At 34.6% G+C, this 18878-nt stretch overlaps 2 protein-coding genes across 4 annotated transcripts in view; one reads left to right on the top strand and one right to left on the bottom strand.

Annotated features, from left to right (window-relative positions):
- The window catches only part of Kair1d (Kainate-type ionotropic glutamate receptor subunit 1D), a 384639-nt gene that overhangs the window by 59011 nt on the left and 306750 nt on the right, over positions 1-18878 (top strand). The gene's annotated exons all lie outside the window — the stretch shown is intronic.
- Notum (palmitoleoyl-protein carboxylesterase notum) overlaps positions 1-18878 on the bottom strand; it is a 209316-nt gene that overhangs the window by 43477 nt on the left and 146961 nt on the right. Inside the window, exon 1 of one of the 2 annotated variants that reach the window (XM_083039012.1) lies at positions 1997-2005. The exons of the other annotated variant lie outside the window; for it this stretch is intronic. Coding sequence (XP_082895138.1) covers positions 1997-2002 — 6 coding nt within the window. The 5' untranslated portion in view covers positions 2003-2005. Of the gene's footprint in view, positions 1-1996; positions 2006-18878 lie in introns of those variants that run through there. 2 annotated transcript variants of the gene reach the window in all.

The raw sequence follows: 18878 nt of genomic DNA, 5'->3' as shown, positions 1-18878 counted from the left end.
TGAGCGTTTAATCTCACTGCCTTCCATAAAGAGGCGTGGAATACCACATGAGTAACCGACGTTCGTGCGAAGGATTCGAAGGATGCGAAGCCGTGGCGCGGGACCTGATGTAATCAACGTCGTAGTACAATACGATGCAATCAAACTCAACAACGGTATTTCCCGTTTGACCCGCGCCCCAATCCCGGCATTATACCGCAACCGAAGATAATCAAAATATGCAGTTCAATGGCACACCTGAGTCCGCGTGGAAACTTTACGCAATAAGTTCGATTAATTAATTCTAATCCCGCGGATTAACGCAGAGTAATATAATTAGTACAGCCGACCGAATATTACTCTCCCTCTGTATGAATAAATTATCGAGCGATATCGGTCTGCATTACAATATGGCTGTAATTAATTTGTGGCGGTTTATTAATTCGACATTCGATAGAATGAACATCAGCAACAAAAATGGCATAATTATTAATAACATGCTCCATCCCATGTTTTACTTACGAACAAGTAGAAAGAACAAAAATTCTACTTACTATAATCATTCTTCCGTTGATAATACTTATTTTAAATGGTTTTACTTTTAAATATTTCAAACAAAACACACCATCTATATCGAAGCCCTCTTTTTCCAATATGGCTGTGTAATTTGAGATATTTGCGAATCATTAAAAAAGATGAGAAAATATTGAAATAAAATTAGCAAAAATTCTCAAAACAAAATTTCTCTGCATCGCAATCAATGCTTTCTCGTTGATTGGAAACCACAAACAGCAGAGTTCGCAACTTTCTGCAGTAAACTTTGAATCGATACGATCTCTATATATACTCTACAACTGTCAGACTCTTGTGTTTCCTATCTCTCTGCCCTAACTATTATACAACTAAACATCTTCAACTTGATACAAATCAGCCATGCTCTCTGAACGCACAATGCCTCTTTGTTCTCTCGGATAATTTCTCTCGCGCATATCGATCTTTTTCCACGATTTTTTGTTTTTATTTTCTTTTATGTTTCGCATTTTTAACTTTAACTTAGTAATTCAAACGGATGATTTAACATCTCTACTATTACACTGAAGTCTTATTTTTAAATCTGTATGCGAGTATTCGATATACATTACTGCATAAAACATTCAGTGTGTATAATGTATTTTCATTAATAATTGATCAAGTATACGTAAACATAGTATAAACTAGGAAGCTCAATTGAGGCGCGTGCGCGCAATCATATACGGTAAAGGATATGTATGCTTTCATATGAATAATGCGAAAGCTTGCGTATTGGCGTGGTAAATTATATCGTAATCATTACAGACAACGGTCGATTAACTAACAATAAGCTGATTGTAAATCTATAAACAGCCTTGATATGACAATAATTTGAGCATTGATTTGGAAAATCATAAACTTTAGCAGGAAAGTAGAAAATATAAGGAAAGAGAGATTGAAACGAAAGAGAGGAGAAAGCGAGAAAATAGTGATGTTAGATATTTCGTCGACTTTTCGCTCTATAAATTCAAAATACTTGTATAATTTAATATTCCACATATATACAGATTGTCCGGTAATAATCACAGCACCGCTCGTGTATAGATAAAACGAATTAAACCGAGTACGAAAGTCCATTTTGCGATCTTCGCAATAATTAAGGAAAAATTAATTAAAAAGATCGGCGAATCTCCGCGAATATAAGCGCCTTATATATGTGCAATACGTATCGATTATGCGACAATTTTTTTAAAATATAATGTATTATTTATGCTTACGCCACGAGGGACCGAGTCGGTAGTTTTCAGGGTAGTTCCGAAACGGGGAGGGTCGACCGTGTCGGCGAGCCGTCAAAGCAAGCTCGGGTTCATCGCAATAGAAAAGCGTATAACCACATGGCATAGAGAGGCTCTGGTTCTCACAATGCTGGTCACATGTCACCATTGCTTTGAACTATGCCGCCGCGCTCTTTCTTCTAAACTTGCCGGTACGCATCCCCTTTGCTTACCTGCATGTCTCTCCCGCTTGTCGTTCCGCCATGGCAAATGAACACCACTGTATGCTCGATTTCGGATCTAATCGGTTATATTCGCCCACCTGCAATGGCCCGTTTCAGCCTCAAGAATGAAATCACGTATGCAGGTTGTTTGTTCTGTCATCATGCGGGTCTTTTCGCGTGATGTGTGTCGTGATCGATCAGTTTCGCGTCGATTATCTGAAACGCCTACTTAATGGGTGGATTTGCTATGGATAAAGTATGAATTGTAAAGAAATTTTTTAATTCTTTTAAAATCTTTAATCATGTTTAATTTTAATTATCGTATAAATTTAATATAATATAAATTAATATAAATTAATATAAATTAATATTAATATAAATTTTCTTTTATTATTTTTGTATTTATTATAGATATTAATCACACATACACTTCCTTCCCCCACATATATATGTTATACAGAGATGTGTAAAATGGAGCCCAAATTCATTTGATAAAAAATGCAAAATAATTAGAAGCTTTCCGTTTGAAAATGCAAAATGTAAAATGCTTTTTAGACATCCATTTAAAATAGGAAATGGAAAATAGGTATTTTTACAATAATTTTTTTATAAATAAAAATAGTTTTTTAAAAATATTTACATATACAGGATATTAAAAAATTAGATCGACAAATTTTGTAGAGAAATAGAAGACTTCAAATTTTTTATTAATATTATTTTTCTCTACGACGTTAAATTTTATACTATAGTATGAAATAGGAGTTTGTGTGACTTAAACAATAAACGCACATATAAGTGGAAAAAATTAAATTGTATTTTAATCTTGAACAAAACACAAAAGAAAAACATGAAAATAATTTACTCTTTTTACGGTAAATGCTTAAAAATTCCTCCATTAACTACATAATATGAGATATGAGTTTGTAACTTTTCAGTTATTGATGTTAATGGAGGAATTTTTAAGCATTTACCGTAAAAAGAGTGAATTATTTTCATGTTTTTCTGCTGTGTTTTGTTCAAGATTAAAATACAATTTAATTTTTTCCACTTATATGTGCGTTTATTGTTTAAGTCACACAAACTCCTATTTCATACTATAGTATAAAATTTAACGTCGTAGAGAAAAATAATATTAATAAAAAATTTGAAGTCTTCTATTTCTCTTCAAAATTGGTCTATCTAATTTTTTAATATTCTGTATATGTAAATATTTGAAAAACCTATTTTAATATAAAAAAAACCATTTAAAAAATGCCTATTTTGCATTTTCTATTTTAAACGGGCATCTAAAAAGCACTTTGCATTTTCAAATGGAAAGTTTCTACCTATTTTGCATTTTCTATTTTATATATATACATATATTAAAATTTTTATTTACTTTACAATTATTAATTACATTAAAATTTTTATTTTTTTATTAAATTTTTATAAACTTTATAAACTTTCTTTATAAGCTTTTTTTATAAGCTTTCTTTATAAACTTTTTTTTATAAATTCTTTAAACTTTATATATTTTTAATATAAATAAAAAACAAAAAATTATATAAATATATTTATATGTAAAATTACAAAAAATGTTGGTTATTATTTACAGATATTTACTTAATGATTTCTATAAAGAAATTTTGATTTATATATATATCTATATATAATTGATATTTCAATTAATTTTTAGTTTGCAAGAAAAATGCATTTGAAATAAAAAATGGTAATAAAAACCATTTAAATGTAAATGTAAAATAGTTTTTGAAAACGTGTAACATTTTAAATGCAAAATACAAAATAGGCATTTTACATTTTCTATATTTTCATTTTAAATGCTATTTCAAATAATGCACATCTCTAATTGTATATGCATGTGTATGTATGTATATGATCTAATATATAATATCTAATAAATACAAAAATAATTAAAAAGAAAATTTGTATGATTATACATATATAAAGCTAAATACGATTAAAACTTACTTTACGATTCATACTTTCATATTTGCTTCATCCACGTCTTTGTAATTAAAATATATTTCACTGGCAAATTGTATTTTGAAATTCATGAAAGGTAAGAGAGCTAAATGTACACGTACATTTATCGTGCAACTCATTGTTAGATTACATAGAGACAGTGACATGTATCCTTTGCGAGGTCGCAGTAATTAGTTTGTTTAAACGTAAACAGCTTAAAAGGAGGGACCTTCTCGCGATTGGAGTTAATACGAAAGAGCATTCAAAAGATCGGAAGCTTCCTGTGATGTCCCGGCATGGCCGTGGTTGCTGTGGGCATTGCACGAATACGGCGCGCGCTAATGGATCTTTTTACAGGCAAAAACGACGTAATCGTATACAACGACCGATCGTGTAATGCTCGCGGGCGTGTAACGCATCGAGAAGTCTGTTGGAGCTTAATTAGCCGTTGCGGCATCGTTCACCGCGCGAAACCGCGCTTTGATCAGGAGCTCGATTATTCCGTCTGCGCGTGATTTTTTTTTATTACACTGTTTTCGTAGCGTGGAAAGAGTTTCCGTCGAAACTGTCATCGGAAATTTCTCATCGCGATGAAGTCTATGATGAGAGCGATTTTGCCTGCGTGTGCATAATTTAAAAATTATTTGTTTGGTAATTTAGAACATGATAACGATTCTCTCTATATAATAATAATTCTCTTGGTAGCGAAAGAATGGAGTGAAACAAAAATTTGTATAAGTCGATATCATGTAGGTACAGAATATTCGTTTCATAATCTCTGAAATCTAATATATGTATATATATATATGTATATGTACGTATATATATAAGAGAGTAAAATATTTAATATTGATTTCGAAACATGATAATTCAATCGATGAATACTTTTTCCTCTTTTATGCGACATATAATATGTGAAAAATATTTTTCTTTAAATCCTAGTTATTTCCACATTTATAAAAAATATGAATATATATGAATTATATTCGCTTGCTTTGTGTATAATTCAACTTACGTCATTTTAAAGCACAATGCTGTGTATGAAAATGATGCATATTTAATAATGTACGAATTAATACAGAATAAGCCGTGTATTCATTTTTATTCATTAAAAAACCGCATATCTATAAGGTAATAACATCGATCCTAGTGAACGTGATATAGTTGAGGGCTAGTCGGTTTAGACGATACTGCGGCTTTAATTAAAAAGTCTAGAGATTAAATCCCGTGGAAGTAACGAAGATAAATTGTATTCCTCTCCATCTCGTCGAGATTACTTTGGGAAGTGGCGGGCTAATAAAGGCCGCTTGACCGTTTTATAAAAGCGATGAAGATGGAGCTCGTTTTCAGACGGTGACCGGCGTGGCTTAAACGTACTATCCATTTCTCCTTGCGACCATTACCTGTGCCCGTAATAATCAAAATAATATTCGCATTTACATACACAACGACGACGAACGCACATGGACGCACGTCGCGATGTTTGATAGGCCCCTGATGCGGACGAAAGATTATGTGACAGGAAGACCTGAATTCTCTCTCATGAGAAGAAGAAGGGAGACCGACGAAAAGGAGAGAAGGAAAGAGTGAGAGAAGGGAGAAACGAGGAAGACAAATTACGATTGTCGTAGCTCGAGGCTACTCTGTGCGGTATCCAATTAATAAAAACTACTCGGCCACTCTTCGTAAAAGTGATAAAGATTCGTTCTAAGAAGGCGTCGCGATCAGGAAGCGCTCGTCTGCGAAACGTTCTGTCATTGACGGATCTCAGGCCCGACAAATTCGGGCGAAGGCATTTGCATTCGCGTGCATTAAATTGGTGATTCGTGAAAGAAGAGATCGTTAAAAGGCGTTTATAAATGACGGAGATTTACAGACGGAGATCGGCGGATCGATAGGAGGCCGGATGCGCCAGTTTAAAAACCGCAAGAAAATCAAATAAGAGCCGCCGCGACCTAACTTTGGCAAAGCTAGAATTTTGCTGAATCTGTTATGGTCACAAAAAAAAATAAATTTATTCGTGAAATTAAATAATGTAAAATTATGATAATAATAAAATAATTAAAATGATGAATAATTAGATAAAATCGACAAATTAAAAATAAAAAAAGCAAATCTTTTTATCATTAATTTCTTTAATACAATTACCTATTCAATTACATATATTACGTGTTTTATATTAATTAATTTTCATTCATTAATTGCTTTTATTCTAGAAAAAACTAGCGGATTTTAAAGATAGGAAAGTCATTCTCATAGATGATAAATGCAGCTAAATCTAAAATACATCCTACATAAAAAATTTATCTACTTTTACGTCATCTGTAAAACAACAAAAAAAATGAATTTTATTAAATCATGAAAGCTATAGCGATTTATTTCAATTTTATAATATTTATCGTTTAAAGTATGCTCAGCATGCAATTTCTATTCGTGTCGAGACTTGTCTATTATTTAGCACGACGACGAGCGATATCGATCATGTCATTAACGATCACTTGTATCGGGGTTGCATGCGCGATTAACGTGTGTTCAAAGAGATTCGACCCCGGTGACTGCGATATACATATAGAAGGTGCGGCGAAAGCTTCTTTTTCGGGCGACGTCGTCATCGCGCGTAAACTTATTAAATTACGCACGGTGACGAGGTTCGAACAGGGCGTAGTAATTATGGCGCCTCTTCGGTCGGATTAGGGCCACGTAATGCCCGCAAAAACGGAGCCGGCCTGGCGGCAGTCACGTGGCGGTGATTATCTCTCGATGCTTTGCGCGCGGTGCCGGTTTTTGCATCGCGCGTCGCGTAATGCATCGCGCGGCCGCGGCCGGCTGCTGCTGCTGCTCGACCGGGGCGGCTTTCACGGCTCCGCAAAATGCCGGCACGGCTTTGTAATTACTGCAGTAATCAGGAGATCTGACCCGATCTCTCTTTCTCTCTCTTTCTCTCCTCGGACGCTCGCTGGCACTTTACTTTTTATTGAAAGAAAATGCACAAGAATACGCAATTTCTTTCGTAAATTAACGTCGGCATCTAGATAACGGAACAATAGCGAAAAATGTGTAAATTGTGAGAGAGTAGTGGTAGGAAAAGACAACAGAAGATTCCTTTCAAAGTCTCGTGTATCTAAATTATTAATGAACTTTATTTTAAAACATATTTTCAACATATATATACGGCTCTTATTTTAAAATTTATATGTCATGCGCGAGTTTTGCATATTTATTACTATTTGATAAAACATAAAATTCAATAGTGTCGTCTCATCTGTATTATCTATCGATTTGCAAATGAAATAACGGGATAAATTTTAAAAATTTACGAGAATGTGTCCAAAGATACTTTAGAAAAAAATATATGTATACGTATATATACATCTCTCTCTTCGGAATTAGAAGAATAAAAGGGGAGGAATAAAAGGGGATGAAGCTTGTTGATTGAACATGTATGTATTTCGTGATAGAACAAAAAAAAACTGGCAAGCAAGCAACCACCCATCAAGATGCTGGCGACTTTACACTTTCGCCACGAAAGGGTTCTGTGAAACGTCAGTTGTCGCGGGCATGAGCGACCGCGTTACTTGCACCGATACGCCCGGAATTCGCTGAGGAATGCTTTTTGACCGAACCGAAAGCCTTCTCCGAGTACGAATGCAAAGGCGACGATGACGATGACGAAGTCGTGTGGTTAGGATGAATAATCCGTCTAAATCCGAGGACCACCCACTATAGTCCTGTGTCATGTACGTAGAGAACTCCCACGTGATTTATCCTTAAGAGAAAATAAAAATCCTCGATTCATTCTTAAGATAGCGAGCTCGAACTTTACACGATTTTCTTTTATAGTAGAAATTGCCAGACATATGATTTTATTTCTTCTCCTTGGCATGATTTATTATGACGAAATCATAGAAGTCTATATGTAAAAAAAGTAGTACAATCTGAAATTCTTCCTCCTTTTTCAAACAAATATGCTTCTATTTTTATTATTAGATATATATTATATATATATATATATATATATATATATATATATAGATAATAATTATGTAATTATATTTCGATTATTAGATAATAATTACGTAATTATTTCAAGAACAATTTCAAAATTTATGCGATATAATTGCGTTTTATATCATACAGAGGATAAGTAGGTAGATATAATTATCCTCGCTTTGATATTTATTTCCGGTAGAGTTCTCTCTTTTCGTACAGCCGACGCGATTATTGTCGGTAACACACATAAAGGCGAAATTAAATCGAAGATAAGAGCGCAGCTCCGTATGTAGGCGCTTGTAAACTCGTACAGTCGAGTGGCTCGTTCCGCGTTCGTGCAAACAAGTAGCTCGTGTTAGTTCGTGCAAGCTGCTCTCTAACAAACTACCTTGTCCCGGTTCTCTTTGTAGTTACCGCCTTCAGCCCGAACACCGGTAGAAATGTGTTTTCGCTGCCCCTAATAAACATAACAGATTATAATATATACGTCTAGTAGGCGGGCACATGGTACATCTAAAGCAGAAGTTCGAGAGAAGTTCGTGTTATATGTACACGGCGAATCATCGCATTTATTGTCATGAATAAATCAATTTTACGATATAAAAACTTGAAAAAAATTTGCGTTTAAGTTATATATAAAGCATGATTATATGTATTATGCAGATTTTATTCGGTATCCACTTTTTTTTATCGCACATATATCTTCTCTCATTATATAAAAATACCCTTGTATTGTCAAAAATGCAATTTTTTCGAGTTGTGTAAAAAAAGATTGGGTCAAAAGTGAAAAAAGTTTTCTTTTCCGCGATTTCTCTATAATAATTTGGAAGCTTTTTTTTCTCACTCTGTCGGTTCTCTTCTATTTCAAAAAAATAGTCAAATAATATCGAAATCAATTATATCTAAACGCGAAATTTATATTTGATCATCGCGAGAGAATATATTCGCACATACATATGTCATTATTAATTCTACATAAATATGATCCATATTCTGTACGATTAAATATATATATATATTTTTTTTTTGAGATCAAGACAAAATACAATGTTCTCCACTTGAGCGTGTACACGCGTATAATACTTAAACCGGATGTTTCGTTTCATTGAAACGACTAACTCTCTTGGAATTTCTTTTTTTTTTCTTCGGAGATCAGTGTATATACGTCGTTATAAGCTTCCCTCCCGCCCCTTTCTTCCCGTTCCTCATCGAGCGGTAAACCATGACGCCACTTTCGGCACGGAGCCCCATTATTTCTCTTACTCTTTAACGATCCGTCTGTCTGTGGACACGCGGCGGCGATTCCGAGGCCGAGAAGAGGAACCTCACTCGGGATCCTCTCCGCTCTCTTGGTGGTTCACCGCCGAAGGAAGCGCCCTGCTGCGATAGTCTGAAATCGTTTTAACAAGCGCTGATGCTATCCCATGCGCTTCTCTCTCGTTCCTTGATCCGGTTGTCTTCGCACACTGATGTAGTACTGTTATTACGTCTCGACACTGCTATGTCAACGCATGCCTCTTATATTCGAAAATTCTGACGAAGGATATAAAACTATGAATGAATACCTTTTTTTTGTACGGTGCTGTCGATGGTGGCGATGGGTCGCTACGTTTGTCAAACTTGCTATTGCCATTCGTTTTCTTAAACGGTGATGACGTAATGGATATTTGTTTTTTTCATTCTTTTTTATTCAATTTAAAAATATTCAGTGAATTTGGCAAATTTAATTTGGGTCATAAAACAAACAATGTAGCGTTTTTATCTCTTTCTCTCTCTCTCTATGAGAGACTCTTTATATTAAATTTTATATTATTAATAGATAATATGAGCTTGATTTGTATTTTATGGATATTTTAAATAAAATAAAACAGTCGTCGAATTTAAAAAAAAAAAGAGAGCTTGATAAAGTTTCATAAAATAACATAATGAATTGTGTAAATTATTAATTATTTTTTGCTGATTGCATTAAACACTACAAAATATAAAAACGGATAAAAAGGATTATGGAGATGAATTTAATATCCATAATTCATATATCAAAGAATGCAATTTACGAGTTGATATTAATGAATCTGTTTATATTCTTATTACATATAAAAAAACTATTTACTCATCCGATAATTTTTTTTGACGAACAAAGGTTCTTCGTCGATTTTTAAATACACGATGTTTAAGCCACGTGGCATCTAAACGTTCGTACGTGGCTAGTCGAGAATGCCTCGCGGGATTGGGAGGGAAAGTCCGCGATTGCGCTGCTCGAAGAGAATCCGGAAGTACCTAAAGTGGTACCAATCTACTGGGTGGTCCAATCCACAGAAAGAGAGACCGTCGGTCGTAAAGCACTGTCACACGCGAATGACACAATGGAAAAGCTGACAAGTCCATTCGGAGTAGGGCGCGGCGTGTCGGCATCCTCGGCCCAGGTTTTTGAGGAGATCGACAAGATTCGAGAGTACTGGTCCTGGTCCGGGTCCTGGGCGACGCGACGCGACGTCTCGGCGTCGGCGTGAGCAAAAGGAGCGAATCGACGATTCTCTTCCTTCTCTCTCGCTCTCTCTCTTTCTTTTTCTGGATGGTTGTTGGTAAACGCGCCAGGAATTCCTGGGGCCACGGCCGGATGGAACCTCTCTTGCTCGTGTCCAACCGGGCTAACGTCGTGGCCTCGGGCGGCCTCCACAACCTCTTATCTCTGTCTTGATCGCTCCTGCAACTTTGTCGGTACGCGGTGCGCGCCCCGGTCCTCTTCCCTTGAGTAATGGAAGTCGGCCGAAATCAATTTCAATTCCCGCGGCCCGCCACCGGTTCCTTCTCTTTGAGAAAGAGGTTCCGCGCATGTTTGCGCTCGCTTAACACCTTTCGATTTCGCGTTGTACCGTTGCTCCAAGATATCCCTTTGCACTGATTTATGCCGGAGTACATTCCGCACGGTTAATCACTCAACTTTATATTAGAACTTTAGGAAATTATAATAAGGAAACTTTGTCAATATTTAGTAATTCTTAAAATTTCATTAAAAAAAATCCTTTATGCGTATTAAAGTTATAATTATGTTGGACAATTTTCATTTTTTTTTGTCTTTTTAGATGCTAGAAATAAATGAATCTTTGTGAGAGGATATATATATGTATATAAAATATATTTAAATTTAGCTATATATATTTATATAATATCATAACTATATATAGTTTTCATATTATAGTTTAAAATATTTCTTTTAAATTGCGAGAAAGAAAATCTTAATATTTTAATTTTTTTTGAAATATCAACTGCAAAAATGTAATACTTATTCTTTAGTGAGAAGAAATATATCGATGAAACATGATTGTAATAATTATATTAACACAACAGATTTAATAATATATTCTTTTAGATTATTTCAGTGACTATGATATTTTATATTAAAATATTTCAGATGAAGGTTTCGAATAGAATGTTTTCAAATCTTCACGGATCTCTTTTGAAATGAAATGTGTCTAGAAAAGATTTCAATATATATTGTATTTTCGATTTATATACATACATATAAAGAGTTTCTCTCTCTCTAAGTTTCACACAATCTTGATTTTATTTTCTTTGAATTCCATTCATAAATTGTACGATAATTTTGGAACATGTTAATAATAATAAGATATATGTACAGTTCGATAAACATTTCGTACACGTCTTATTCGCGATTATCTCGTTGAAATCTCGATAAAGTTACAGCTTGCGTAATTCGCTTGTCGGGCGAATCTCGTTAATGAATCGATTGGAAACTCGGTCGGCTCTTATACGCCATGCCCGATAATTACATTCGCCGATCGGCATCGGTAATAACAAATGTCGCGGATTAGCATAATGATATTTTTGTCTTAAATTCTGGCAAGGGACACGACGTTACAGCAGAGCGGAGCCAGGTGGACCCTGGACCTCAAAGCGACAGCGGGGCGGTTTGTGATTTCTGCACCTGTTGTTTTCGTCGGGGGGCGATACAATCGCTTCTGTACAAGTGCAACCGGGTATATAAGAGTCAAAGAGAGAAAGAGAAAGAGTATCTTATGGAGATGAAGATGTATCATAGATAATGCAGCCATATGCACCTGCATAACGGCGGCGATCGTAAAACCTAATTAACCCCCTCGTGCGACGATTTATTTCCCTTTCGATTAAAAGAATTCTTGCTAATCTGAATAACCGCGCGTCACAAAAAGAATGAGGACCACGTAACAACATTGCGATGTGATTTTAATCTCCGTTTAAAATACGGTAATAACGTGATATTTGTGGAGACATATTCACAAGATAATTCTCTCGGCTTGATAATTTAAGTTTGCAGCTTCAATATAATCATCGCCGTTTGAAAATTTATATACAAATTGTTTATTACAAATATTGGAAAGAAAACTTTATAATAAATATGAAAAATTATAATAAATAATAATTAATGCTAAATCCTGAATAGAGATATAAACAAAGTTTTTGCATTTTAAAAATTTCATCACATATCACAAACACGTTGCCTTTTTCTTACGTTTATAAAATTTAATATAGTCAAATGAAATGGATGATATTCTTAATGCATATAGTTATGCATTGTTTCTGAACCTGATCTGCAGGGTTTTACATTTTGTAAAATATTTCATACTCTTTAAAAACAATTTGACAATTATTAGAAAAATATCTCCCTTCTTTTTTATTTTATCTCTTATTTTTTAAAAATGATTTTGAAGTATAATTCCTTCGCTCTTTCAAGAAAACGTATTTGGCTTATCATCGATGATATAAACGTGCATTCGTCGTGTTCATACATGTGTTTGCTAATTATGTATCCTCCTTTATAAGAGATATTAAATCTGCATGACTGCCCTACGCTCATAAAAGACACGTCAAAATAACCGTGAGAAAAAGAAGTTTTGCTTTCATAAAACCGCACATGATTACGAGCCGTTTGCTTATGGAAACAGTGTACAGTTAACTCGTTTCGGCCGCAGTAAATGTTGCTCGTAATCATGTTTTCCGCTTTTACTGAGGCAATGAAAAGAAGTATTAATTGATATCCTTACACCTTTATCACATTGAACTGCTAATAGGCGCGGCACTTTGCGCCACTGAAATATTTTAATTCATGCTCGCGGAAATTAACTGTATTTCGTGTCGCTCTTGCTGCTGCTATTCTCCTTTCTTTATCGTATTATCATCAGAAAGTTTAGGTTTAATGAGTAGCGTTTTTTTAACTGATTAATGTTTAATTTCGTCTCATCTGTATTATTACTGAAAACTTATTAATACTAGAGAGAGTAAAAGTGAATAAAAAAAAAAAAAATAAATAAATAAAATATCGTTTTAATACATCTTTTATGCTCTTATATTTTTTCATATTTTTTTGGCCTCGCGATAGAAATTATCTTATATAATCTAGAAATGCTGCTGTAATAATGTTTCTTCTAATGTTGAGTTATTCACCAAATTTAAAAAATCAAAAACAAATTGCAAGAGTTTTAGTAAAAATATATTTGCATCACAATCATTATATTAATTAATAATAATAAAATAAAAAAAATATTTAAAATGAAAAGTGCACCGTTTCTGCTTTGGCGTTAACGACCTCGAAGATTCGATAGCCGATCATATCAGCAGTACTTAAATTTTATTCGAACTCTTGGAAACGCGCAGTCATTCTCTTGCCGAGTTTTCTTTTTGGCGGTTGCCCCGGTCGTTTACGCGAGGAATCTTGCGCAATTGATGTAGACGGCTACACGGAAATAATGATACAAAGATGCCGCCTTGCTCCCGGGGGACGATGATGTCAGGGCAGCATCAGGTGATTTCTCGGGACGAAAATCCCCTGAGCAAAGGGCACGGTTCGTTAGCGTCATTGTGGCCACGTCCAAATATTGTTGAATTCTTACGCAGACCTACAGCGACGATTCTGGGTTTCCATGCCGGTGGCGTATTGTGCGGCGAGTGATAAGAATGACGACTTCATGCTCAACTCGTGAAAAATGTGTTCCGGCACATTCACAGTTTCTTGAGACCATCCTTTATATTGTATTTCCGAGAATATTTCCTGCTGAAAACGAAACTGGCTTTTCTTTAACAATAGATTCGAGTTACGAAATATATTTTGACTATGAAAGATCGAAGAAAATGAATAAAAAAAGATTTTTTAAATTGTTTTCTTTTGGCTAATCACGATTTAATGATATTAATATATAATAAAGTCTAATTCTTCGCGACTAAATTTAAAATAAATTTTTTTCTAACAGAATCTTGATTTTAGGTATAAAAAATATAATGTCCATAATTAATTCCGCATTTATAATAATACGAGCTGTATATAAACGATTTAATTATTAAAATATCGATCAAATTATGCCGATGATTTTATTATAAAGTTAAAGAAAAGTTTCGTTATATGTTCTTTGATGCTGGAAGCGACATGCGTTTGTGGGGCGATCTGTCTAGATATCATTCCTCGTAGCGGAACGTAAGTTGTAGGTTCGCATTTATATTCGGCTTCTAGGTAGGAACGATTTGACCGTGAGATAAGACGGCGACCGAGATACGGAGCAGAGAACTAACGAAGATGGAGAAGAAAAAGGAACTCTTCTTCTTCCTCACAGCAATCTTTCGTATATTCTAGCTAGAGGACCTCGTAGATAACAATGATCAACGAGGTACCGCAATCGCATATCAGGACGAGAAAACGCCAATCTTATTGATACTGACGTTCTTTTATGCATCGTTTTTCTTGCACAATCCATCGCCTATTTCCTATTATCATTTCTTCTCAAATATGGCTACAATTTTTTCCTATAATGTCACGATCGCGGAAATATAATTTGAGCTTGATATAATTGGCTATTGACATCTCTCGATTAAAAAATTTACGATAATATAAAATAATATTTTTGAAAAAATAAGATATTTCTTCATAATTTCCATCATTTATTTTGTAGATTGCAAAAATTAATTATTTTATCCGTACAAATCATTTGATTTAATTTATTTGATTTATTTGCGATAAAACGTTGAAGCTAAACATATATAATAGGTTCTATATTATTTCTATTAATGATTAAATTAAGAAATATACATATTCTTTTAAATCATGAATATATTTCGTTTTACTAAATTTTTGTGATAAAAATAAAGACAGATGAATTAGATGTATTCTTATTAAAATTCTTGCATGCAGCTTAATGTCATCTTATAGTTTATATCCATAACTGAGAATTGTTACACGATTGCCAAACTGTAATGAGTAAAATAACAGCTGATAGGCATTCGGTAGCAAAATATGCTCATCGAATTGTTCAACGTTTTCACTCTAGACTCCAGGAGGCCAGGTGAGAGATTGAGGGACGACAAACCGGGAGGGCAGAGGCCACGGCGCGAGAATCATGCGTCACGTTCCCTTAATTAAGCAAAGGCTGAGGAGCCGCGTATGTAAATGACGCTTGTTTGCTCGCTGTCGGTTCGCACGCACGCATACGGCTGCGATTCCTGCGGGTTACGAGCGGGTTTAGGAACCCGCTACGCAATTCTAGTCGCCGTTGTCGCCTGTCCCCCGGTCGTGTCGTCTTCACCGGTTACATACATACATGGCGGCTACAGCAAACACGCACGATCCGCACGGGCTCCGCTGCGGAGTTTAGCGCCGCGCTGGCGCTAATAAGTGGGAAGCCGCCTCAAATACGTCCGGCAAACAGTGCCTCGTTAAGCTTAATTGTCGCGAAAGAAGACGGCGACGACAGCGAAGGGAAGGGAAAACGCCGCCGCGACTTCTTTTGGCACCGCCGCCGAGAAGAGCTTTCCTTATACCCGAACAATCGCGTCTTTTTCTTTTTTTCCTCCTTTTTTTTTTCTCTTCATCGCTACGCCGAGAGAACGCGTATATATCGACTTTTCCGTAGCCGATATTTTCGGTTTTGCTTCACGAGAAAGGAGAAATTTCGCGGCACCTTGCGCGAAACGCGGCAAGAATGGAGCCAGCGTGCGCGGGGAATGCGTAATTAAGGACGGTCCCAGTCGGTCGTTAGCTGGATTTTGCGTGTGCAAACGAGCGCGCGGCAGAATTTTTATTCGCCGCTCATGAGTATTTCATGGGATGTACGTTAGCCGAAAATCAACGTTTTCAATGCCTTCGGCGGAAGGAAGGGGTTAGGGGAGGGGAGGGAAAAAGGAGCGAGGAGAGAATAATAAATTTGATATATAAAAGCTCGATTTTTTTTTTCAAAATTGATAAAATATTACTTAACTTCGCATGTCAGCATCGCGCGAAATGTTTTAGATTCTAGAAAGGAATTCATCTTTTTTATGCTTAAAATATAAATTTATAAGATGATAATTTAGAATTATGTTGAAATTTCAGTTTTTTTTTTTTTTACAATTTATGTTGCCACACACAGTTTATTCTATCCTTCACCGTAAAGGTACAAATAAATCCGATAAGATAATGAATGCGTCGGTGCAGGGGTGCAAATATATTCTTGTTTTGCAGGCAAGCAATAAAATCCATTTATAGCAGTCGATCGGTTGGAAATAGAATACTTTTATACATTGTCCACTTAAAGTTTCATATTTTTGATCCTGTAAATTTGATCAATTACGCGACAGATGTGATCCTAAACTGCTACATCGTTCGTTTCCTGTACGCACAAACTCATTTACTGGTTCCTTACCACTGCATTAATGTATTGCATGCGCGTACAGTTAGTTGATACATTATATGCATTATATGTGTTGACAATATTCTCAAGGGTGTCATTTAATTCCATTAAAACAAGATCTATCGCCTTTAAGTTTTATATATTTCGTTCTATTATTATTGAATGGTATATCAATCTCTTAGAAGTCAAATCGACTTCATCAACTCCACTGTTTGCAAATTTAATATTAAGTTTTAATTTTAATACAGCACACTAATCTCACACATACACACACATGCGCCAATATTAAGTACATAGTACATATGATACATATATACTTAATATTATAGTTATATATACATATATATAGATATAAGAATTCACTTGTGATATTTTTTTTACTTAATTTCCTTTTAATAAAAAAAAAATTTTTTTAACTGAATATTTTACACATACGATTTAAAAAGCGTTTGATCGCAAATTTTTAGGTCACTTTTTTCTTTTTTTCTTGGGTTATAGTGTTTCCATGCAATCTATTCAATACCAGATGAAAAATTGAAAGCCGATAAAGCTTTGCGTGATCCGATCGATGTAATAGTCTTCTCTTTCTCTTTCGCTTTGATTCATTAAAGTTTCACGTAGTAATTTCCATTGGTCACTTCCATTACGCTTGACGCATTCTAGGTGAAATAGTATTATACATGTGTCATATCTATGCTGGTAGTTTTATCGGTCAATTGTGAATCTACGCTTCAAAGTAATTTCTGGATCAGGCACACACAGTGCGTAGAATGTTTTTCCAAGTTTACAAAACTGATTATTAAATTTAAATTACGGACATTAGAGTTATGTCAGTTTTTTTATTAATTATTTTTAATAGATTTATCATTTGGAAAGTAAATGTATTATACTATGTCATATATTTTACGTTCGAAAGTTTTGTTAAGTCGATAAGTTCTCTGTTATGCAGCTTACGGGCAAATTTGCACTTTCTCTATTAAGGAAAGAAAAGCTTGAGGGAGAGTTTATCTCTCATATGATGCTGGTAACGCTGGGATTTGCTTGATACTTCTGACTAGCATCGCAAGAGAGCGGCATCAACTCGTTATCAATATTCTTCGTATCCAGGACATTCAATGCGTTCTCTTGAATGAGAAAATAGTAGAATATAAAACTGTGTTCTGAAAAACAATCGAATTAAATGATTTACCGAAATTGCAAATAGTTCAAACAAAGTTCAAAATACGCTATCTGAGAATTTCTTCGTGTAACGAGCACTTTTTGCAAGAAAAGTTTCTGTTGAACCATGGTCGGCCAGAACACCGTGAAATCCTTTGTATTTTCCGTGAAAATTTCTAGGCTGTTATTGGACACGAAAAATGTAGGGATCTTAGTATTAGAGAAAATATAGTACAAAATTTACTAAAAAAGGTTTTTAAAGTAGTTGTCTGAAATATGTATAAAAATCTTCAAAGATAATTTCAATATCGCTCTCTTGACTACGTGTCAATTCTACGATCTCATGATTTCTTTTAACATGTGCAAGCTTTACAAGTTATTTTATCGCATAAAAACATCATAGAGTATAAGATAATTTGATAAATTTTTAATAACTTCTAGAAAAATTGTAATCTTCAATAACGATACCTTCAGTATTCAGTTAAGATAAAATGGCCAATTTTTTGCAAATATGTATTAGATTTTTTTTACAATTCGGGGTAAAGTATTCATTCAAATAAGAAATAACAAAATTTAGCGTGACGTATAACAATTTTAGTTAAATTCACTCCAGATAACTTCGCGCGCTATTATTCGTATTTTCAGATCTTCAATTTTATCATTTTATTTATTTCTCGGGAGATATTTTGTTTTCGATGCCGAAGAGTATGATACAAACCACTGGTGGCCTAATGAAATGAGAATTAAGCCACACCGTCAGGTGGCCTTAAGTGCTATGTCGCGACTAGATTGTGCTGGACGAGCAGTTCGTTGCACGCTTATGAAAGAGCATTGCTCCATTGTGCCGCGAGGTTAATGAAGAAATTAGCCCAAGTGGTTCCAACGTTGTGCATTTAGATCATTTTTCTTGCGGCTTTTGCCGTAAACGGTTTTATTATGCTATTGGTGAGAAAATCATGATGAAAGCTCACCGACCCAATTTGTCCGCATATGCGCAATAAAAGTAAAGAAAATTTATCTTCTTATTAAATAAAAAAAAAAAAAAATGTTACGAATAAACTGTTTATGAAATATGATTACTCGATTTTAAATTTTATTTGCTAAATGTGAAATATATATTCAATTTATAA

This window comes from Prenolepis imparis, unplaced genomic scaffold (genome assembly GCF_030444845.1).
Source record: "Prenolepis imparis isolate NDT839.2.m4 unplaced genomic scaffold, iyPreImpa1.0 SCAF_5, whole genome shotgun sequence".
In the NCBI taxonomy this organism is placed as follows: domain Eukaryota; kingdom Metazoa; phylum Arthropoda; class Insecta; order Hymenoptera; family Formicidae; genus Prenolepis; species Prenolepis imparis.
Note: the sequence above shows the minus strand (reverse complement) of the source record. Positions and strands in the feature narration are given on the sequence as shown.